The following is a 24,122-nucleotide window of genomic DNA, read 5'->3' on the forward strand; positions in this document are numbered from 1 at the left end:
TTTCTAGCCGTAACCACTCTGAGTTCCAGATCCCCATTTCCAACTGCATCTGTACCTTTGTGTCTATAGCACCTAAAACATGTCTCAAACCAGATGTGTTGCCTCATCCTCTAAATCACCCTATCTTCTGTATGTTCTATCTCAGTTCATAATGTCTCCACCATTCTAGTTTCCCAAGCTGGAAATCCTGAGCTACCTTTATGCTCCCCTAGTCTTCACACCCCACAGATTATAAATCCTGTCAGTTCAATTTCAAAAACCTCTCTAGTATCTGGCTCTTGGGTATTTTAATCCAAGTCCTATTTATCTTTCACCTGGACTATTACAACCACCTTCTAACTGGCTTCCACGCCTAGTTTTTCTCTGCTCCATTCTCCTTTATACTGACTTCTCTGCCTTATAATGTTATTTCCCATAACCTCTAGGAAACAGTCTGGCCCTAATTTCTCCACTCTCACCTCTCACTACTCCTTTTCTGTCTCCTTCCCACCAGTCTCCAGCCCCCATGTGCCTTATGCTCTGAATTTCATGCTGTTCTCTCTGACTTAGAATGCTCTTCCCTCTTCTATACCTGGAGAATCTTTATTCATTCTTTAAGTTCTGCCTTAATTGTCACCTCCTCTGCTTTCCTCAACCTTCTCAAGTTACAGTAATTGTTTTCTCGGTGGTCCCACAGAGCTTTTCTTCAAACCTCTACTATGGCACTAATTGCATTATTAAATCATGTTTATGGTTTATATGCCTTTCTCTCTTGAGGAAGGCTGAGCTCCTGGAGAAGAAAGACAATTTTCTTTGCATCCCTAACACGTTCCTGGCATATAGTAGGCAACTCAGTAAATGCCCACTGGAAGAATGAATAAAATAATGTCAGATCTAAAGTTAGGCCCAACTGTTTCCTTTGGTAGACAAAATTTTTCCTTTTCTTTCTAAGCTGGATAGTATCAAGTTACTCATTTAGTTGGGGGGAGGGGTGGTGGTGAGATGATTCAAGAAACCCAAATTGAAATTAAAATTTGCCTCCATCTTCATTTGCAGTGTGATATTAAATCATTTGAACTGTCTACTGATCTCCCTACCTCTCAAACTGTAGAAGAGTACCGCTCCCTTCTTATTTGCCCTTTAAATTTACTTCAGGGCCCCTCTGTCTGGTTATATCACCTCCTCCTCTTCTCACTTAGATATTGCATCTATCTCTTGCATCACACTTAATCATAACATGACATTTAATCATAACTTTCTATCTTCCACGCTAGATTGTCAGTCCCCTGAGGGCAAGGATTACATCTAATTGTAAGGATTACATCAATTGTACTCCCAACTCCTCTTATAATAGGTCATAATAGCTGCCCATAAGTACGCCGGGAAATGTCTGTATTATTTTCTTAAAAAATGGCATTACCCAGGGAACTTTTCATGGAGATAAAACATATACAATTTTTTTTTGTCTTGTTTCTCAAAGATTTCAATTGTTAAGATACGTTATAAGAGGCCCCAAAGAGATAGATAACTGTGCAGAATTGGCTGAAGACCTTGGACAAAGCACTTCATAGGTGATGGAGGGAAGATCCTCTCTACCTTGCTTACTTCACTAAGTGAAGCTTCATAAGGCTTGAGGGAGAAGAGATGGAAGAGAGAGGATAATAGAGAGAAAGGGAGGGGGGAGGGGAAGGAGAAGAAAGCAAAGGGAAGGGAGGCCAGTACTGTGGTTGAACTAGTTCTCCAGGGCGGGTAAAATCTGATTCGGCAAAAAGAGGAGAAAGGAAAGGCATGCAGGCAATTCAAGGACAGGTTGCTAAAGAAAGGAGACAGCAGATGCTGCAGGTTCAGAAATCCAGCAACCCTGTGTGGTTCTACATGTGGCTGTCTGTGTTTAAAGAGACTGTACACAAAAGCAGCCATTCAAGGCAGGTTTCTTTCCTTCTCTCTCCCTGCTTCCTGCCCAAGATAAGAGAATAAACAGAGAGCCAATGCGCACAGTAAATATTTCTGAATGGGGCACTGTCAACACGGAAGTAGGATTCTAAACAATCCTGCTACCTGATTCATAGAGAAGGTTTATCCAGCAAAACCTGAAAAGAAATCTGAAACATCTGGCCGCCCCTGGCCATCTGTGCTGTCAGCTTCCTCTTGGCATGCTCCGGACTGCTGTGAGCTGCGATGGTGGTGTTTCTCCCAGCTTCCCACTGTGTGTGGCAATAGCTGGTCCTGGTGGAGTTCACCGCCACCGTTGGTTTATGTACAGGAATGTTTATTCTTCCACTGGGGCAACTGAACACAATGGGAATTGTTACACAAACAGCTGGTGATTCTGTAGAAGGGGAGATGTCCCTTTAATTAAAAAGGTGCCAAGGAGCAACTTCTTTCCCCCAGGGGCTGGGCTCAGGGCACTAACTTCCTCTCTCATTTAACCAGCACTGTGGTTGTATTTTGCAACACAGCACATTATACCAATTTGAAAATTATACTAACGTATACTAGTTAGACAACTCCCCACCGTTGTAATTGCCCCGTATTTTTCTTCCTTTCCGTTCATTTATTCTTTAGAATATCAATAGTCCTGAAGAGTTTTTTTTAAAGGGAGAAGAATTTGACCATATAGCACTGGGGAAAATAAAACAAAACAAAAAAACCCAGAGAAGCCAAACACTTCGGAACAGAAAAGCACACACGAGGCAGTGAAAACATCCTGGCGTTGAACAAAAACGCTGTCCATGTTACCCCCGAGTCACCAGAACTGGGATCGGAAAGGTGGTTGACCTCAACCCCTTTTACAGGTGGGAACACTGAGGCCCAGGGAAGGAAAAGGATGTATATGAGTCCAAACAGCCAACAAGTGAGAGCAGAGTGAAAGCCCAAGGCGGGGTTCTGAAAGAAAGGTACACGGAGTTTGCTTTCATTGTGCATTATCCCTGGGCCACCTGCGGGGTGAGGGCCGAACCCAGAGCCTGTCAACTATCTGTAGAGAATTATTCACCTAGGCCGAGAAAAGGCACACCGGCTCCTCAGAGAGTCAATGTGGAGGATTTGCAGCCAGCTAGAGCCAGTGGCTGACTTCAGAGTGCCAGGTGGCAGAACTTGACATTCATCTATTCCTGCACAGAATTTAATAGGGTGCTGTGCACACAGTAGAAGCTCAGACAATTTCTGGATGTTCATCTGAGGCACCTCACCATAAGCCTCATCCTCTTAAGCAGCAGGTGGCAAAAAGAACATGACAGCAAAGTCACCAGCAAAACGGGATGTTAGCGAGAGGACCAACAAGGACGGACATCACCTACTTAGCCTGAGCTCTTGACAGAAGGTCCAGAGGACACAGGCTGCTGCTACATCTGTCCCTCGCTCTTCCAGGGAAGAGAAAACTCAGAGATTCTCCCATAAGTCTCTGGGAAAACCCCCAGTGGCACCTGGAGAACTTCCCAATGAAGAAGACAAGGGCTTTCAGCCCTGAGGGGTCCGCAGCCATCTCATTCTCCCAACAGCAACTCTGTCCTGCCTGGGACCCTGCCCGTCACACGCAGGAGCCATTCTTCAGTGCGCTTTATTTTTTTCTCTCCAGGGCTGGAGTCTGATTCCATTTGAGATGAATCAGAAGACAACCATATGGCACTCCTTCAAATCTCCAGCCTGGCCATTTATTACAGTCAGCAGTTTGGGTGGCTCTGCTCTGCTCCGGGCCCGCTTCCACTCGGCCGGCAACCCCGGGGCAGTTTGCGGGGAGAAGATGCTGAGGAAGGAGGCCATCAGCCTCTACTCCACGGCCACAGCTCAGTGAGGAGCAGAGATAGAGAAGTGGGGGACAACCGGGAACCCCGAGACAAAGGGAGTCGTGCGGAATGAAATCACCGCTGGAGTAGCAGTCACGCCTCCCTCCTCACTGAGGGATTACCGGCGTCCCCCAACTGTTTTCTGCACCCTTAACCCTCACAAGGATCCACGGAGCTACATACTATTATTGTTGTGGACGAAGAATGTCACCTGCCATTTCAGTAAACAAAGGATGCTGCAGCCATCAAGCCAGCAGCCACTGCAGCCGTCCCCAGCTGTGCACCCTGAGGGGACTCAGGATGGAGAAAAGCAGGATCGTGGCCCCAGATAGCTGAGGTGCCTTTCAAAGGAATGATTTCAGTGACTCCAGACTCTTGGCATTTTCCCATACATAGAAAAGTGCTAAACCCATTAACTTAAGATGTCTGGTCTTCTTTAATTAATAGTCATCTTTTGTTGTTCTGACCACCTGGTTTTTACTGCAGAACTCCTATATACCCTGGGTCCTCCCCCACCTCTTGAGAGCCGTCCCCCAGAGCCATCTGAGAGGCTACCTCTCGGGCTTGAGTCCTCAGCAAGTCCCCCGAACAAAACATAATCCTCAACTTCTAGGTTGGGCATTTTTTTCAGTCAACATTATCAACAGTGTACAGACAGGTGAACTGAGGCTCAGGGCATTCGGCAACGTGCCCAAGGTCACCAGCTGGGAAGAGGCAGAGCTGGGATTCAAACCCAGGCTGTGCCGACGACAGCTGCCACGGTGAGACGTCTGTGTATCAGGCAGAGGGTACTGGGTCTCTCCAGTTCCTGCCTGCCCTAGACGAGGGACACACCCTCACACACATCCACACCAGATGCCCTCCGGGACGAGGGTGGCGCTGAGCTCCGCCTCCGCTGTCAGCAGGAGCAGAGCTGGTGGGAGACCCAGGGTTCCCTGGGTTTGTTGCCTCTCTGAAAAGCAAAGCCCTTAGCTCGGAGCATTCTCGTCCACTCAGTGAAAAGCAGTTAGAGTTTGAGGCCCCCAAGGGCAGGGTGGTGACAAAAACCACAGGATAGAGTCATGAGGCAGGATGCTCTTCACTCTTTGGGGCGCTTAATTTGAACCTGTTTTCTCGTGAAATTATCAATGTCTGAAACTTAACAGTGATCAGGTACATGAATCCGCTTTGTCATCTCTAAAGTGGTCTAAAAACCTAAGGTAGTATTAGGGCATAACAGGAAATTTTCACAGACGCTGTGTGCAAAGGGTTATAATTACCTTATTAGCCCATCCAAATACATCGAGGTCTACTCAGCAATAAAAGGAGACAAACTACTGTTACATGCGACATGGATGAGTCTCAGAAATATCAGGAAAGAAGCCAGGCAGGCACAGGAGTAGGCATTGTATGATTCCGCTCGTATGCAAATCGAGAAAATGTGAACTAATCTCTGGTCCACTCGTATGCAAATCGAGAAAATGTGAACTAATCTCTGGTGACACAAAGTGGGTCGGTGGTTGCCCAGCGATAGGGGTGGAGAAGGAATTGACTGCAAGGGGGCACAAGGAAACTTACAGCAGCAAAGGACACGTGCTGTCTTGCAGAGGTGATGCCACAGGTATATTTATTTGTCAAAACTGATCAATCTTTAAATAGGTTTAGCTTATTGTACATAAATTATACCTCAGTAAAGCGAAAAATGAATGTATGCCAAGGTCTTTCCTTTGGAGCCAGGTCCTCTGGGCAGCCTGGAAAGTTCACTGGACTTGCAGTTCTAGCCCAATGCTGTCATGGCAACATGGCCTCACACAGGGCATGTCCCTTAAGTCCTCCGAGACTTAAGTCTCCTAATCCTTAAAACGAGGCTTTTCTCAGGGCTTCCCAGGACTTTTTCACGTCCAGTGGTTAAGAATCCACATCCAGTGCAGAGGCATGGGTTGGATCCCTGGTTGGGGAACTAAGATCCCACATGCCGCAGGGGAACTAAGATCCCACATGCCGCAGAGCAACTAAGCCCACATGCCACAACTACTGAGCTCGCGCACCTCAACTACAGAGCCCGCGTGCTGCAACTAAGACCCGACACAGCCAAAAATAAATTAAATAAATAAATGTTTTTAAAATAAATAAATAAAGCGAGGCTTTTCTCAAGATCAAGAGGGATATTTAGGGCACGTGAGAGCAACTTTTCACCCACAAAATAACACACCCGTGTAAGGGGGGGAGTGCTGTGTGGGTGAACGGCCATGACGGGTGGAGTAGAGACTTGCTTGCCGCATCCACCTCTAAGATCCCTTCACTCCACGTGGGCTTCGGCTGGTCTCCTCTTTCTGCCCAAGGCGCCTGGGAAAGCAGCCGCAGCACCCACCCAGAATCAGCCACGATTCAGAGATGCTGAGCTGACCAGGTACTGTCAGGGGATCCAATGTCCACCAGCAGGTAAGCTGGAGAAGGCCAGAGAAACTGCAGGCTTGAATTCACGGGCTCTGCAAGATGCCTCTCAATTCCTTGCGTTGCCAGCTCGGAGCTGCTTTTATCTCTGGGCAGTGATGCATAGCTAACGCTGACTGTCCAAAGCAAAGTCAAAGGCACTTGGTCCAGCTCCTTCCTTCCGCCACTCTCCTGCTCTTCAGCTGGGCGTTGTTCAAATATCAGCAACCGAACAGCACATGCAAATCCTCGCTGGAGATTTACCACCACGATCTCACCTCCTTCCTTTTCTTTTCATCCAACACCATAATACCATAATCCTACCTACCTTGGGTCCAGATTATATTTTTAACTGAGTTCTAAGTCCCTTCCTGCCCCTCAGCTCATTCGGTCTTCACAAAGCCTCGTGAGTTACACAGCACAGAAGCTGAACAGGATATTGAGGAAAGGGGTTCAACAGAAGACCTAAATGCTTCAAGTGTCGGTCAGAAGCTGGGCTAGGGCTCAGGGCATCAGACCCCAGCCAGAGGGACCTTTTGTAAAATTCTACTTCTCAATCATTAGAGAACATTTGAGAGCCATGTGCTGTAGACAAAGTATTAGCCATAGGCAGTCTCGAACGAATGGAACCAAAACAAAAGGCCAGAGTTGTGTCGGTGGGGCCTCCTCAAATTCAGTTGCTGGGTGTGTGCTCCCAGAGTTCCAGTGGCAGAGAAGCCTCCGCTGCCCCCCAAAACCACAGAGGCAAGTAAGAAAGCAAGTAGGGAACACCAAGCAACACGCCAAGGGGGTAAGGTTGGGGGGGATAAATTGGGAGACTGGGATTGACATATACACACTACTATATATAAACCGCGTAACTAACAGAGGCCTGCTGTGTGGCACAGGGAACTCTACTCGGCGCTCTGTGATGGCCGATGTGGGAGGGGAATCTGCAAGGGGGGGTGGACATATCAATATGTGTATTATGCCTGATTCACTTTGCTGTACACCTCAGGCTGGCACAACGTTGTAAATCAACTATACTCCAATAAAAATTAAAAAAAAAAAAAGATACAAAAGACAAAAAAAAAAAAAATAGCAACACTACGTCAGAGTTCACCATGCCTTCTTGGGTGATCCGTTCAGACCCTTCCTGGCCCCAGGCCTTTCCCAGCACACACACTCTTCCTTTTCCTTCCAACCAACCTCACTCCAGTCTTGACAAAGCTGGGCCTTTATTTTTAGAACTTTGGGGAAAAGGAAGAGCTAAGGGCATAGAGAGAAAAAGGAAGGGTTAGGACATTTTGGCCCCTTGAAAGCTTCCTTCCTGAGGCCTCCCTAACACCTCCTTGCCTTGTGCTTGCGTGTGCGCACGCGTGCACGCGCACACACACACACACACACACGATATAAACGGCCACTTCTCGAACCTTCTCCACATGGCTGCTGTTCTTCTACAGCAGCGTCTAAGTTGGACCAAAGGTCATAGGGTAGGATGGAAAAAACCTAGCACGGCTCCAGGGGCATAATGAGCTAGAGGGACATACCCGACTCCTCTCGGTAGCTGTCAAGCACTTAATAAGCATGCACTGATTAATCCTATTCCCCTCAGAGGGAGCCAGCCAGGCCCTGAGGGCTTGAGTGACTTATCCAAGACCAGAGCACAGCACAGGCTGCATGGGACCTGGGCCTTGCTGGCATCGGAGCTCTCTACGGTCCACCCAGAGCCCAGTGGAAGGGCTCTTCTTGCTGCTGCACAAGATCAGACGCAGTTACACCCAGAGGGGAAACCAGAGCTGCCAGGCCTGGTTACCACCATTCCATCCAAAGGGCTGTGTTCCAGACCTCGGTCTCATTCCTTCTTGAAGCATCACAGCCTGGTCTTCCTGAATCCAGGAAACCATCACTGCTCTCTCCCACTTTCCATTTCATCACGCTCCTTCCTCCAGGCTTAAAGCCTAAGAAAGAGGCTTCTCAGGAGCGGAGCCCGGTGCCCTTGCTCTCTTTCTTCACAACTCTCCAAAATGAAGTTAAAAGTCTGCTCTCTGCACAGATGTAGAGCACAAACGTATGGACACCAAGGAGGGAAAGTGGTGGGGGGTGGTGGTGGTGGGATGAATTGGGAGATTGAGATTGACATGTATACACTAACATGTATAAAATAGATAACTAATAAGAACCTGATGTATAAAAATATATATAAAATAAAATTCAAAAAAAAAAAGTCTGCTCTCTGGAATCTCAGATGGCCCTGGGGAGAAGTCCCTCTTCTTACTGACCTGATTAAGTTATTAAGAGGAAGGCTGACCACATCAGCCTCTCTGGGCTGAAGAAGAGATGCCAGCCCAGGTAGGGAGTAGACTAGATCAGGTGACCGCCAAGGGGCCTGACGCTCCAAGACAGAGAATTTGAGGAGACAGAACAGCAAGCCTACCCCCCTCCCCAGGACGTTTCATCATGACCCACTCTGTCACCTTTCCAGTAAAGAGAGGCAGTGCTAGTAATAATAGTAGCTGTGATAGGCTGAAAAGGGGCTCCTCCCAAAATATTCATGCCCTAATTCCTGGAACCTGTGAACATTACCTTATGGCTAGAAAAAGGGTTTTGTGAATGAGATTAAGTTAAGGATCTTGAGATGGGGAGATTATCCTGAATTATCTGGGGAGGCCCTAAATGCAATCACAGTGTCTTCATAGGAAAGAGGCAGAGGGAGATTTGACACAGAGAGAAAAGAAGGCAAGGCAACCACAGAAGCAGAGATTGGAGGGATGCTGCCACAAGCCAAAGAATGCCAGCAGACACCAGGAGCTGGAAGAGGCAAGGAATAGATTCTCCCTTAGAACCTCCGGAGGGGGCAGAGCCCTGCCAGCACCTTGATTTCAGCCCAGTGATGCTGATTTAGGGCTTCTGGGCTTCAGAACTGTGAGAGAATAAATTTCTGTGTTTTTAAACCACCCGGAATGGGGTAATTTGTTACAACAGAAACTAATACAGTAGCTAACACTTAAAGATCACCCACTGTGTGCCAGGCACTGCTCTAGATGTTCTACCCACATTAACTCATTACATCCTGGTCCTGGATGTGAGGCCTGAGCTGAGCTGACACATGCCTGAGTTTGAATCCCAGGTTCACTGCTCACTGTTGTGACCCTGAGCAAGTTATGCAACCTCTCTAAACCTCTGTTCCCCAGTTCATAAAATGGGCTTATAATTACCTTTCTCACTGGGCTGCTGGGAGGATAAAATGGATAATAAATGTGAAGTGCTTAGAACAGTACATAGTAAGTACTCACTAAATGCTAGTTATTATGAGATCTCAGGGATTGAACAAGCCAAAATTAAACCATCATCCTAATGTTTCAGCACGTAGACAAGGCCTCTTGGACCCAGTGAAGGAAAGAAGATGTCCTGTTAAAGCCACCTCGAAGAGCAAACACCACACAGTCTGAAGAATTCAGTTAAGTATTTCTTCCCTCAATTAAGCAATTTAGGTCCTTAACGCTGGCCTCATTTCAGAAAAGGCAAATGCCTGGGGCTGTGCTAATTCTGCAGCCTTGCTCCACAGACTTCTGGCCCCTACCTGCCCCTTCTTAAGGACACCTAGGCACACCCATTACACGAAGGACCTGACTTGCAGCTTCCACACCTGGCACACCCCTGCAGAGCCCACCACATCTCCCTGTAACTCTGGCGTCAGCAACTGGAAGTTAGTAGGAGGCAGAAATGTCAGTCCATTTTATGGCCTTCCAAGGCCACTCCGACCTGCCCCAGCAGGCTGGGTGGAATGATAAAATCAGGAATCAGCTTTGATCAAGAGATTACAGCCAAGTTAATAGTAAAGAATAAAGGTTTGCCCAGAGGCCAAGTAAGGGAGACCTAGCATTATCACCTGAAACACGGGAGAAGAAAACAAACTTTCGTCAAGTTGGCCCTTTCTGATAAAGTTTGCCCAACTCCCTGTTCAGGTGATGTCATTCAAAAAAGCAGCGCCCTACAAGGATCCCAGGCCTTGTGTCCCAGCCTAAGAAATCTGCCTGTGAGGAATCAACCGAGGGAGAAGGGCCGGGCCACCCGGCCTTGTCTTCTTCCCAGGCAGCGTTCCAGCCCCACGGCCTCGGGCGGCCAGCCTCCGAAGACTCCTGCTGCCGCTGCTGCCTTGTGCTGGCGACCAGGCCTCTTCCCAGCAAGCTGCTGCGGCAGCCACCTGCGCGCTCTCTGCCCTTCCCTACGCCACCCTCCCGGAGGAAGAAGGATGAGGGAGGACCGCTCCCCCTCCTCACTCTCAGGCACCCCCAGATTCCTGCGCTGCCGTCACCGCTGACGAGAACCCAGGTCCCCCGGGGGAAGTGCTTCCCCTTCTCATTCCATCCTCCCCGTCAATGAACACGAGGCAACCCCCACGCTCCCGCTCCTCCTACTCCGAGGGAGACAGAGCCCGAGAGCGACATCCGGAGCTGGAAGCCGCAGCAGTGGCAGCGCCGGCCTCCCTGCCCCGCCGTGCCTTGCCCTTTTCCAGCCACAGAGGATCCCAAGCCAGCCCGGCGTTCCGGATCGACAGGGGGCCCGAATCCCCGGTGGGGCCCCGCCTCCCCGGGGGCTCAGCGCTGGAGACCTCGGGGAGCCCGGGAGAGACTCGCTTAGCCCCACCCTCTGAGGCCGGGCGCGGGCCACCGTACCCGGGACTCGAACCCTGTGCCCTCGCCCTTCGGCATCCCAAGCCCTTAGGCACGCCTCACCGTCGGCATCGCCAGCAAGCCCCCAGCCCAGCGCTCGGGCGCGGCGCCCTCCCCTGCAGCCCCGCCAGGAGGAACCGAGTCCCGGGCCGCCCGCGCGCCCAGCCTACCCCCAACAGGTCGTGGGCAGCGGGGAACGCGCCGCCCGCCGGGCAGGCGCCGGGAGGCGAGCCGGAGCGAAGCCGAGGGCCGGTCGCTTGGGGCGGGAGGGGTCGCCGGGGCGGCGAGCCCGGCCACTTACGCGCGGGCTCTGGGGAACCCCATGGACAGGAGCACGTCCAGCGCCGATCCATGCTTGATGGTGCCGGGGCGCTGCTGGCGGTTCCTCCGCGGGGTGACTTTGCTGTACAGCTCCTCTCTCGCAGCCATGCCGAGCGGGCTGGGGTGGCCGTACTGAGCCATGCTCAGCGGCCAGCCATCGCCCGGGAAGGCGCCCGAGCCGGAGGGTCCCGGAGGGCGGAGGGCTGGCCCGGAGCCGGGGCGGGGGCTCGGGGACCCGGTGCCGGGAGGGAGGCGGCGGCGGCGGCGGCGGCGCTCGGAGCTTCCCTGGTGTCGAGACTCTGACGCTTCCTGGTGAGGCCACCGGAGCCAGAACGGCCCGCCGCGAGCGGCTTCTCCCCGACCGGCCGTCAGCCCCTCGGGCCCCGGCTGCCCCCTGCACGGCGCCCGCAGCAGCCCTCTCTCCTCCGCCCCTTTCCTTCTCCGCTCCCAGCAGTCCGGGAATTTGCAATGAGTAATTTTTGAATGGATCAAAAAGAAAAAGGAGCCTTGTGGGCCGGCCCTGCCTCGCCTGTACCCGGGCCCCGCCCCTCTCTTAAAGCGGCAGCGCAGCCCCGGCTGCTCCCGCAAGCTGTGGAGTCCAGGTGATCTGAGCGGAGGATTCGAACCAGCGAGGGCTGCCTGTGTACGTTGGTTCCGGAGAGTCACTCCCAGCGCTCCAGCTTCTCCATGGCTTCCATCAAGGGCCAGCTGGGCCTCAAGACACCAGATCAACCTATTTCAAGTTTCCTGTGGTTCTAGATGGGGTTTTATTAATGGAAATTGGGCGAACTGATGGATGACATTAATGGACAAGAAGGCCGAGCCATGAGGCCCAGATAAAAGGTTTTGCTTCCCAAAGACCCTGCAAAACCCAGAGGATTGGGTTACGGCTACTGGAGACTGAGTTTCCAACAGCTGGCTAAGGGGCCACACCGAAGACCTTCTGGGTTCTCCGTGACCTCCGTGACCTAGATGGTGACTTCAGGGCAAAGAGTGGAACCTGGGGCTTTCAGCCTAGGAGGGGAGAGGAAGGGAGGGAGAGGACAGGGCAGAAAGAAGAGAGAGGGGAAGATGACAGGAGGAAGGAGGAAGTGGGAAGTGGAGGAGGGTGGACGGAGCAGGAACAGAGAAAGAACACTTTCTAATTGTACGAGGTGTTCAGCGTGGAATGGGTTGATTTTCAACAGCAAATGAATACCCCGTCAATAAAAGCGTTCAACGTAAAGACTGGATCATCACTGCTCAGCAGTGACGAATAAGTAAATTGCATCATAGGTTGGCCCAAACTACTCCCACCTCAAAGAAGGTAGAAGTCCTAGCCATCCCTACTCCCCAGTGCCCCACACCATGAACTTGGCTTGGGGATGTTAAAGCTCTTCCATTCGGAGACAAACTTACGGTCCTCAGGTCCTCAGTCAGGGACAAGGACCCTGCCTGGTGTACTCCCTGCAAAAGGCAGAGAGTAAACCCTGGCTGCTCTTTTTCAGGTAATAATAATAATTATAACACCACCTAACATTTATTGGGCTCTTGTATGTGTCAGTCATTGTGTTCAGGATAATAAATGAATTAACTCTTTGAATTTTTATGACCCTATGGGGTGTGTATGATTATTATCCCAGTTTGCAGAAGAGAAAACTCAGCTCGGAGAGGTTGAGGAAGATTGTAGGGCTGGTAAGTCAGAGCCAGAGCTTTTGGTGCCTTGGATGCGTTGCTTCTGCTGTCTACAGCCCCGTGTCCTTATCTGTATGCATCATAGTAACTAGCCTTACACACTCTGGGTTCTCCAAAAATGTCAGCTCCTTCCCTCGCCTGAAGCATGGGGGAGGGACGATGACCAGCTCTCAAGGAGCAGCCTTTTGATGTTGCTTTATAAAGCGTCTAAGGGTTTTACCAGGGGAAATGACACAGCTTAATTCTCTTAGCCCAGAATTTGTTTTCTAAAAAATATCCGGTGGTGTTTGGAAGTGGGGAGATAAGGACTACTGGGGCTTAAGCAACAATGTGCATAATTCTGTCTCCTGCTATGTAAGGGATGAGGAAAAGTTCCTGGGTGGGGGCTTCTGCCAGAGCAGAGGAAGTGTCCTGAAGCCATGCAGAGGGCTTCTCCTGGGCATGGAGCGAAGGGACAAACCATACCTAGTAGACTAGCCTCCCTGGGACGTGTTCGGTAAAGGACGCTGGACCTTACCCGATATTCTGAATTTCTTCCAAATGCCTGGGCTGGGAGTTAAATGATCTGGAACCTAGTCAAGCGATAATGTCTGTAGAAGCACTTTGTAAACCATAAGTACCACACAAATAACAATTGAAATTTACTGAGAACTGATGCTGTTCTTAGCGTCTTACACACATAACTCATTAGTCCCTTGACAAGGCAATGACGTAGGTACCACCATATTATCATTGGCCACTTTACAAATGAAAATCTTGAAGGAGACAGAGATCAAGCATCTTGTCCAAGATCACATGGCCAGTAAGTGGTTTGAACCCTTAAAATTTGTCCAAACAACCACTTACTGCCATTACTATGATGATGAAGAGATGCCATGTTATTAAAATAACATGGTCAAATAATAACCTTTTTGACTCCTCCTGTTACCGAACTGAATTTGGGTCCACTCACTCAAAGTGTAGCAAAGCCAATTTACCAACGCCAGATTGTGGTGAAGGAAAGTAGAGTGTTTATTGCAGGGCACCAAGCAAGGAAGTGGGAGGCAAGCCTCAGATCCACCCCAATTTGATCTTTGAGTTAAGGTTTTTTGCTTTCTCTCTCTTTCTCTCTCTTTTTTCCACACGGCTTGTGGGATCTTAGTTCCTTGACCAGGGATTGAACCCGGGCCACAGCAGTGAAAGTGCTGAGTCCTAATTACTGGACCGCCAGTGAATTCCCTGGGTTTTTTTGTTTTTGTTTTTTTCTAAAGAAGAACAAAGAGGCTGGGATTAATCCTCATCCTGTGACATTTCTGTGACATTTCTCGGAGTCAGGATGTCTCTGGTTTACAATTCTCTGGCCACGTGGTCCATGGCTCGGGGACCTGTTAGCTCATCTTGCCCTGGAGAAACCTGAGTTTGTTCGTTAATGATGATATCTAACGATACAACAGCAATTTTATCAACAACAGCAATTTTAGTACATTAACGATGTTATCGACCACAGCAATTTTAGTCATCTGACTCTGGTTGATTAGTGTTCAGTTAGCACAGGATTGGAGTCAGAGGGACAAGAAAGGAAAGTTTTGGATAGAGAGATTAGTCATAAACTTGGTAACGGAACTCAGTTTTACGGGGACTCAGTTTCACTCCTATCCCCCTTGACACAGAATTGCTGGATCTCTGTTTCTCTAGAAAAATTGAATTGTCTTTCTCCCTCCTCTAGGCAAACTGTGAGAGGAAATGATGGGTATAAAAATAGTTTTAGGTAGCCTGGAAAGAGCACTATGGAAAAACCAGACACCTTAGACTCAAACTGTTTTGTTTTGAGGCACTTTTACAGAAATCCTATCCCGGCTTCCTCATCAGGCTTCAGCCCAGCACTCATTTTATTTAAGACTGCTGCTGTTTTGTTCTGCATGGGTAAGGTGCTGGCAATTAAGATGCATTGTGCTTTAATTGTATTGACTTTGAAAAGCTAGGGGAAGCTTTATAAAAGTGTATATTGTTATATGACAAAGAGAAGAGGAATGACTATTCATTGGACAGGATATCTGACAGCAGTGGGGAGGAGAGAGGGGGCCTCACACAGTGAGGAAGCTGACGCATCAGTGTCAAGCTGCTCCCTCAGAAGGGAAGCAAGTTGTCATGTCCCCCTGCACCCACAGGTCATGTCAGAATCCACCCTGGCCCACAACCTCTTTTTTTTTTTTTTCCTTTGGCAGCGCCACTTGGCTTGTGGGATCTTAGTTCCCCGACCAGGGATCGAACCTAGGCCCTCAGCAGCGAAAGCGTGGAGTCCTAATAAGTGGACTACCAGGGAATTCCCCACAAACCTCCCTCTGTTCATGTGAGCACTGTTTAACTGCACGCCCACTGCCCCAGACACTTTCTTGGTGTGGCAGCCCTTCTGACAAGGCCATAGGGATGCCCAGGCAGGCCCAGTTAATTGCACTCATAATTTCTGAAAGTGTGTCCTGTGTCTTTCCCTTCTGCTTCTCTCTGTCCTCGAGAAAAGGTCAAGAAATCCCATTAAGCACAGGCACTAAAGTCTGCAGAATGTCTCCAGTCCCAAGGGTTGGGACGTTGCTTTGTCAAAGGCACTTTTCAAACCGCTGGGATGCCATTAGCCCCTAGACTTCCAGGGGATTCCTCATGGCCAGAAGATTTTGAAACTATGCGATAAGGAAAGAAAGGAAGCGGCATGGGAAGGTTCCAGAGCTGGGAATTGGGACGCCTAGGTGTTGGCTGTGACTTAGATAAGTTCTCTATCCCTCTCTAGGCCAAATGAGAGGGATAGGGAACTTAACTGCTTCCTCATCTGCCAAATGAGGGGGTGGCTTAAGCTGGGGATTCCTAGGACTTTGCCTGGGGACCCGCGGGGACTCTTGTGGGCAGGGGTTGGTGCTGTCAACTGAAAGTTGGAGTGGGCAAAGCATGGCATCCTCTCTTCCTCTTTTCAGAGTGGGTACATTTAATCAGTTGTATGTCTTGGGGATTTTATATAAGGTTTTCTATGGGAAGATGGTTTAGAGGATCAAAAAACATTTTGAAAAACACTGAACTAGATGATCTTTAACGTCTAGTTTGGTTCTGAGAGACCATAATTTAACAAGAGGGAAAGTAAAAGGGGAATGAAGTCGGATTGGTGAGTAGGGGCCAAGGTTGCTGGGAATGGAGGGACAAGTGAGGAGTGGGGTGGGGGGAGAGGAAGAGGGTCCACACAGGTCGAATGTTAGGGTAAAACAAACTTTAAAAAGTCCTGTTGTTATATCACATGATATCGCTTATGTATGGAATCTAAAAAAATGATACACATGAACTTATTTACAAAACAGAAAGAGACATAGAAAACAGATTTATGGTTACCAAAGAGGAAATGGGGTGGGGGGAGGGATGAATTGGGAGGTTGGGATTAACAGATACACACTACTGTATATAAAATAGATAATCAACAAGGACCTACTGTAGAGCACAGGGAACTATAGTCAACATTTTGTAATAACCTATAAGGGAAAAGATTCTGAAAAAGAAGATATGTGTGTGTGCATGTGTGTGTGTGTATATATATATAACAGAATCACTGTTCTGTACACCTGAAACTAACATGGTATTGTAAATCAACAGTACTTCTATAAAAAAGAAAAAAAAAGTCACATTGTTTCCACCACTAGAGGAAATGATAGTTATATGACTTGACAGAATGCTACAGTGGAAATCATACTGAAATATAAATGCATCAACTCAATATGTTGTACACCTTAAATTTAAACAATATTATATGTTAATTATACCTCAATTAAAAAAAATAAAATTTAAATTTAAAAAGAGTCATATCATTTCTACCCTGTCCTAAGGCACAGTTATAACATCTCTCAGGATCTGGAGATTGGTGACTATTTCACAGTCTTGAATTTGTCCGTAGGACTTAGCACAGTGCTGGGCACGCAGGAAGCCTATACTTGTACAATTACTGATGGGTTGTTGAATCTGTGAAGCCTCGTCATACGGTAGGAAAAGGTAAGGCTGAAACAAAGATAGGAGCATCACTCCAAACCAATAAAAAAACTTACGTTTTCCTCATACATTGAAAAAATTAAGATCTCTCCCTCAATTGCAAAAGGAAGAGAGAGTGGGTGAATCTATCTTCACTTCTTTTTTGTCCATCTCTGAACAAAACTCCCAGCGTGTCTATTTTGGAATCCTCGTAGGAGACACTCCATTGTGTATGCTTCCTCCTTGGAAAAGCCTCATCCTAAATGTCACTGCCGAAGGGTCTGTGTCCCTGACTTGCCACAAGACAATAGAAGTGTTGGGAAATAAACAGTACAAGCTTAATCAAAGGTTTATTCCACTTCTCACATAACTTCCTTTTTGTATACAAAAGGAAATGTACAGGAACCTTAAGGGGAAATTTTATTTCCAAGAAACAATATAAAATTAAGTAGCTGTAAAAACCCAAGGGATCCAGACAAAACTATAATTCGAAAAGATACATGCACCCCAATGTTCACTGCAGCACTATTTACAATAGCCAAGACATGGAAACAACCTAAATGGCCATCGACAGAAGAATAAAGAAGATGTGGTATATATATATATATATATATATATATATATATATATATATATATATATATATATATACACACACACACACACACACACACACACACACACACACAAAGTGGAATATTATTCAGTCATAAAAAAGAATGAAATGATGCCATTTGCAGCAACATGGATGGACCTAGAGATTATCATATTAAGCCAAGTAAATCAGAAAGAGAAGGACAAATACCATATATCACTTTTATATATGGAGTCTAAGACACAAATGAACTTATCTACGAAACAGAAATACACTCACAGACATAAAGAACAGACTTGTGGTTGCCAAGGGGGAGGGGGTTGGGGGAGGGATAGATTGGGGGTTTGGGATTAGCAGATGCAAATTATTACACATAGAATGGATAAACAAGGTCTTACTGTATAGCACAGGAAATTATATTCAATACCCTGTGATAAACCACAATGGAAAAGAATATGAAAAAGAATGTATATATATATGTATAACTGTACTATAACTTTTTGCTGTACTGCTAAAATCAACAACATTGTAAATCAACTATACTTTAATAAAAATAAAATTTTTTAAAAAACCTGAGGGAAAAGAAAAACAAAAAACCAAACCTCCCCCCAAAACCCCAAAAACCTTGATTTAAAAGAGTGGAGGGCTTCCCTGGTGGCGCAGTGGTTAAGAATCAGCCTGCCAATGCAGGGGACACGGGTTCGAGCCTTGGTCCGGGGAGATCCCACATGCCGCAGAGCAACTAAGCCAGTGCGCCACAACTACTGAGCCTGTGTGCCACAACTACTGAAGCCCGCACGCCTAGAGCCCAGTGCTCTGCAACAAGAGAAGCCACCGCAATGAAAGGCCCACGTGCTGCAACAATGAGTAGCCCCCACTTGCTGCAACTAGAGAAAGCCCGAACGCAGCAACAAAGACCCATTGCAGCCAAAAATAAATAAATAAAATAAATAAATTTTTTAAAAAAAGAGTGGAAACAACAGCCATGAACCAAAATACTTGGAAAAATATTTTTACCATTTAAAAATTCAGAGTGGTTTCAGGGATTGCAAGATAAAATATTTGAATAATTTTTTTAAAATGTAAGTTTACTTTAAAATTCCATAACATGCATTTTAATGAATCTTTGTGGGTCTGTGTACTTTGTTGTTACATTTCCAAATCATGCATAATACATAATGCAAACATAAATAACTTATGACCTATACAAATAGGGAATTTTTTGTAATGCCAAGCCATTGGTAGAATAATGCTCTGGCCAGGTCACTATTTCTTCCATCTTCATTCTGGAAATGGAAATATTAAAAGTGCCAGATGCTGCCTCCCCTAGCCAGTTGCCTGCCCCATCATCTCCCCAAGCCACCCTAGAAAGTGTTCAGCTACATTTTATGACAAGTCCCCTTCTAGGATTGGGAAAGTAAGCAAGATAATTTACCTCAGTTTTCTCATGTTTAAAATGGGAACAGCAATACGTACTTCATAGAGTTTTTGTGATATTAAGTGAATCACTAATATGAAAGTACCAAGCAAGGTGGCACATGCTTGCTGAGGGCTTAATGAAACAGTTTTTCCCTGTGCAGTACTCACCTTCCCATTCCTAGGACATTTGTGCAGTTTCTTTGTCCAATTAGACCTTAGGACTATAGAGTTAACCATAATCAATGGTCTATATATGGCTCAATTTTAGCCATCTAGCTACTTGTTTAATCAACTCATTTTTAATAATACAATAAGCACCCACAAACCCTTCACCTGAAACAAAAGTTAGGACATTGACAGTTTCTTTGTTTAATTAGACCTTAGGACTATAGAGTTAACCATAATCAATGGTCTATATATGGCTCAATTTTAGTCATCTAGCTACTTGTTTAATCAACTCATTTTTAATAATACAATAAGCACCCACAAGCCCTTCACCTGAAACAAAAGTTAGGACCTTGACAGTAACCAGTATCTTACCAAATGACCACTCCCTGCTCCAACAAGCCCATCCCCTTCCTCCCCATATAACCCAGGTAGCTTCCTCCCATACCCTATGTTCATCATTCTCCTGTTTTCCTTTTCATATAATTTTATTAAACCTATAAGTAGTCCTAAAAAGTATTCTTAGAGATTTTTTAGCTGTTTTAATATAGTAGGGTATAATGTTGTTTGTAATCTTTTGAGACTTACTTTTTTGCTCAATAGTATATAGCTAAGGCATATCCATACTGTTGAATACTGTGTAGTTCATTGGTTTGGTTGCTGTGTAATAGTCCGTCTCTGGGAATTCCCTGGCAGTCCAGTGGTTAGGACTCCGTGCTTTCCCTTCCATGGCCCAGGTTCAATCCTTGGTCAGGGAACTAAGATCCCGCAAGCCGCACAGCGGGGCCAAAAAAAAACAAAAACAAAAAAGGAAAAATAGCCCATCTCCTGTTAATTCATGTTTGGATTATTTCCAAGTTTTTGCTTTTATGATTCTGCTGCTATGACCACTCTATATGTTTCCAACTGTATGTGTGCAAGAATTACCCTCAGGTAATTCTAGGAGTAGAATTGCTGGGTCATCTTCAACTTAGAAGGTAATACAAGGGACTTCCCCGGTGGCGCAGTGGTTAAGAATCCGCCTGCCCATACAAGGGACACGGGTTCAAGCCCTGGTCTGGGAAGATCCCACATGCCGCAGAGCAACTAGGCCCGTGCGCTACAACTACTGAGCCCGCGAGCCACAACTACTGAAGCCTGTGCACCTAGAGCCCGTGCTCCACAACAAGAGCAGCCACAGCAATGAGAAGCCCGCGCACCACGATGAAGAGTAGCCCCCACTCGCGGCAACTAGAGAAAGCCCGCGCACAGTAACAAAGACCCAACGTAGCCTAAAAAAGGTAATACAAAACTGTTTTCCAAAGTAGTTACACCAATTTATATTCCCATCACCAGCACGTTAGAGATTTCTTCGCTTGTGGTTGCCTGTGGCTACATAATTATTCTGTATTCCAGATTATTCTACAAGCCACCTGAGGTTAACTTGAGGTAATGTAGTCAGAGAGTTCAAGCATATGGGCCCTGTGTTTGATTTCCACTTTCTTCCTTATGAGCCGTGTGATCTTGAACAAATTCATTCATTCGACAATTATTCACTGAGCACCTACTATGTGCTGAGGATAAAGTCCCTCTTCCCAAGGATCCTACATTCTAGTAGGAAGAGACAGATAATAAATGAGTAAATGTAAATTCCATACAATGATAAGTGCTATAAAGAAGGAAAACAGAGTGATGTGCTTAAAAGTCACTGAGAGTAGGAAGCTCCTTTAGCGAAATGGGTTGGGACGATCACATGTGTGGAGGTGAACTCAGAGCTAAGATCTGAATGACCAGAAGGAGACAGCCAAATGAAGAGGTGGAGGGGGAGCGTTTTAGGCAGAGAGCGCAGCACATGCAAACCCTCGAAGGTGAAAATACTCAAAGGCACATAAAGGAGGCCAGCGAAATTGAAGCATAGTGAGGGAGGGGAGAATGAGACCGGCAGTGGGTGTGCAGAGCCAACTCAAGCTCCGTGTTCACAACCCATTGTTAAATTTTCAGGAGTACCTGGAGCCAGTCGTTAAAGCATTAGTAGCTGGAAATCAGCCACGGTGGGAATATTTACACCGTGGAAATTGGCAAATGCTTCCCCAGGGCTTCTTCCTCCTGGCCCTGAGAGTGGGTAAGGGGAATGGGGGGAGGGGGAAATACTACTGAACAGATGCAGTTAAAAAGTGAGATGGGCTGGGCTTCCCTGGTGGCACAGTGGTTAAGAATCCGCCTGCCAATGCAGGGGACATGGGTTTGAGCCCTGGCCTGGGAATGATCCCACATGCTGCAGAGCAGCTAAGCCCGTGTGCCACAACTACTGAAGCCCGTGCGCCTAGAGCCTGTGCTTTGCAATAAGAGAAGCCACCGCACTGAGAAGCCTGCGCACCGCAACGAAGAGTAGCCCCCGCTTGCCGTAACTAGAGAAAGCCCACGTGCAGCAACGAAGACCCAACGCAGCCAAAAATAAAAATAAATAAAATAAATAAATTTTTAAAAAAAGAAAACAAAAGTGAGATGAGTTGCTTCACCTCTCAGAACCCAATCTCAAAAGGTTGCAGTAAAAAAAAAAAAAAAAAAAAGGTTGCAGTGAGAATTAAATGAGTTGGTTCACATAAAGCACAGGGCAGAGGAAGAGAGCTCAGTGACTACAGAGCGTTTGCCTGCTCCCGCCAATTTTCTTGCTCCTTCTCCAGCTTCCCTACCCTCTAACAATCTGTTCATGATGCTCCTTGAAGGAAAAAGAACAAACATATGTTGAGTGGTCACTATAGGCTAGGACTGTCACATGTCGTTATTTCACACCATCAGCAACACTGTCAGGCAGATATCTGTATGGGAAATTTACTGATAAACCTATTGAGGTTCAGAGATGTTGTGTAACTTGCCCAGGGTCACACAGCTGCTAAGTGGTGAGCCGGCATTGAAAACTAAGACATCAGAATCTAGCTTCAGGGCACATTACAATGAACCTTAATTCATTAACATTAATTAAAATATTTGAATAGGCAACTCATTCAGGGATAATTATTTTGGATTTGTTATTAAATGAACCACAGGCTTGCCTGAGACTATTTGAAGATACATGAGTAGAAGGGGTTGAAGCAAATCTGGTGTTGAAGTAATCTTTACTAAACTCATCATCAGGTGACTAACAAGTAAAAGACAAAATTCTTCCCTCCTGTAGTTCTTCCCTTCTACAGTAATTGGATACCTACTATATCTGGGCAATGGGCTCGAGGATAGGGGTGGATTCAAGGTTTGCAAAGTCTCGTGGGAGACAGGCATGATCAGACCATGAGAGCACAGGATGATTGAGAGACAGAGGTTTGCCTAAGTTGCTACAAGGGCCAAATGGTGGGAGGGTGGTTGGTAAAGCTTCCCAGAGAACAGGATGTCTGAGCTGGACATTGGAAGGTGAATGGAGGTTAAGTAGACATGGAGACTAGGGGTGGGATGAGGCTGGGTAGAAAGAGAAAGAAAGAAAGGATGTTCCAGCCTGAGAAGATGCCAAGTGCAAAGGCCAGAGATGGGAGAGATCAGGTCATCTTAGAAAACTTGCATGGCAGAAGCACAGGATTTGGGGGAAATGGAGGAGATTCAGATATTAGAGCAGGGTTGGAGAATTTGGGTTACTGCAGAAGCAGACTTCTTTATAGGTAATATTTCCCTAGCTGATGTCTGCCCAGCTTTGATACCCTATTAGGAAATCCATCACCACCCAATGATTGGGTTCATAATCCAAAACCACTTAGAATCCATGGTGCTATAGTCTGAATTTTTGTGTTCCCCCCAAAGTAATACGTTGAAATCCTAACCCCGAAGGTGATGGGATTAGGAGATGGGGCTTTGGGAAGGTGATTAGGTCATGAGAGTGGATTCCTTGTGAATTATTAGTGTCCTTATAACAAAGACCCCAGAGAGCTCCCTTGAACTTCCAGCCCCCAGAACTGTAAGAAATAAATTTCTGTTGTTTACAAGCCACCCAGTCTATGGTATTTTGTTATAGCAGCCCAAATGGACTAAGACACAAGGGAAAATCAGAGCGACATCTCAAAATACTGCTCATTCTTCAAGCTCAACTAAAGCCTTGAAATTTCCAAGGAGTCTTCCTAGGCCCCCAGCTACCGAAACGCAGAGCACTGTTCAAATCCTAAAACCTCATGGATAATTTACAATATGCTGCCTTTAATTTTTCCTTCCCTTTTTCACTCTCTCTCTTTTAAATGTAAATGCTTTATAAAATACAGAAGCAATACAGCAACGTATTTTTTATCACAAAATTAATGTCAAAAAGGATAAAGAAGGAAAAACAAATCATTTCAGGCAGAAGTGATCAATAGTAACATTGTAGTACATTTTCTTCCACTGTTTAGTAAGATTGATGATCAATGCTCGGGCCTAGTCAAATTACTTCTAAATTACCTGAGCGTGGGGGTTGTGCACTATCATCACTGTATCTTTTTTACCTCCCATGTGGACCTCTTCAGTACTTGGCACGGATGGAGACAACACTCAAAGGATTATGAGCTCCCAGCTAGTTGGGACCATGGCATAAGCCTGTGTTAATGTAGATTTGCTTGAAAATTTGTGCCTTGAGTGAGGAGCATTGTAAAAAAGCCCGGAAGAGAAGATGACATAGCCTTGTCTTGTCATCTTCAAAAATCCAGGACAAGTCTTTCCACAAATGTGGCTCTTTATAGAGTGGAGACCACCAGTGCTGGCTAGTGTCCTGTGGGCATGCTGGATCCATCTCTGGGGGTGAGTGGCCAGACTATCATCTGAAAAATAAAAGCAAAATGAATACAGCAAAGAACAGACCACCCTCTTTCCCTCTCCTTCTTTCTTAACAATGTCCCCTGGGCAAAATAGTTGTTTGATCTTTGGATGCATCTGAATGTTGTTAATTTCTGTGGCTGCTATAACCAATTATCACAATCTGGGTGGCTTAAAACAACAGAAATTTATTCTCCCACAGTTCTGGAGACCAGAAGCCCTCCATCAGAGTCCCTGGGTTGAAATCAAGGTGTCAGCAGGGCTGTACACTCTCCCGGAGGTTCTAGGGGAGAATCCATTCCTTGCCTCTTCCAGCTTCTGGTGGCTATTAGCATTTTTTGGCTTGTGGCTGCATCACTCCAGTCTTTAAGGCAGCATCTTCAAATCTCTCTCTGCTTT

At 46.6% G+C, this 24,122-nt stretch overlaps 1 protein-coding gene across 2 annotated transcripts in view; it reads right to left on the reverse strand.

The window, feature by feature from the left end:
* The window catches only part of UBASH3B (ubiquitin associated and SH3 domain containing B), a 150,942-nt gene extending 133,567 nt beyond the window's left edge, over positions 1 to 17,375 (reverse strand). For both annotated transcript variants that reach the window (XM_082410879.1, XM_082410880.1), the window contains exon 1: positions 11,133 to 17,375. In XM_082410879.1, the coding sequence (XP_082267005.1) occupies positions 11,133 to 11,293 (161 nt within the window). In that variant the 5' untranslated portion in view covers positions 11,294 to 17,375. The remainder of the gene's footprint in view (positions 1 to 11,132) is intronic.
* Positions 17,376 to 24,122: the final 6,747 nt, after the last annotated feature.

Source organism: Balaenoptera physalus, assembly GCF_965194825.1.
Source record: "Balaenoptera physalus genome assembly, chromosome: 10".
Taxonomy (NCBI): domain Eukaryota; kingdom Metazoa; phylum Chordata; class Mammalia; order Artiodactyla; family Balaenopteridae; genus Balaenoptera; species Balaenoptera physalus.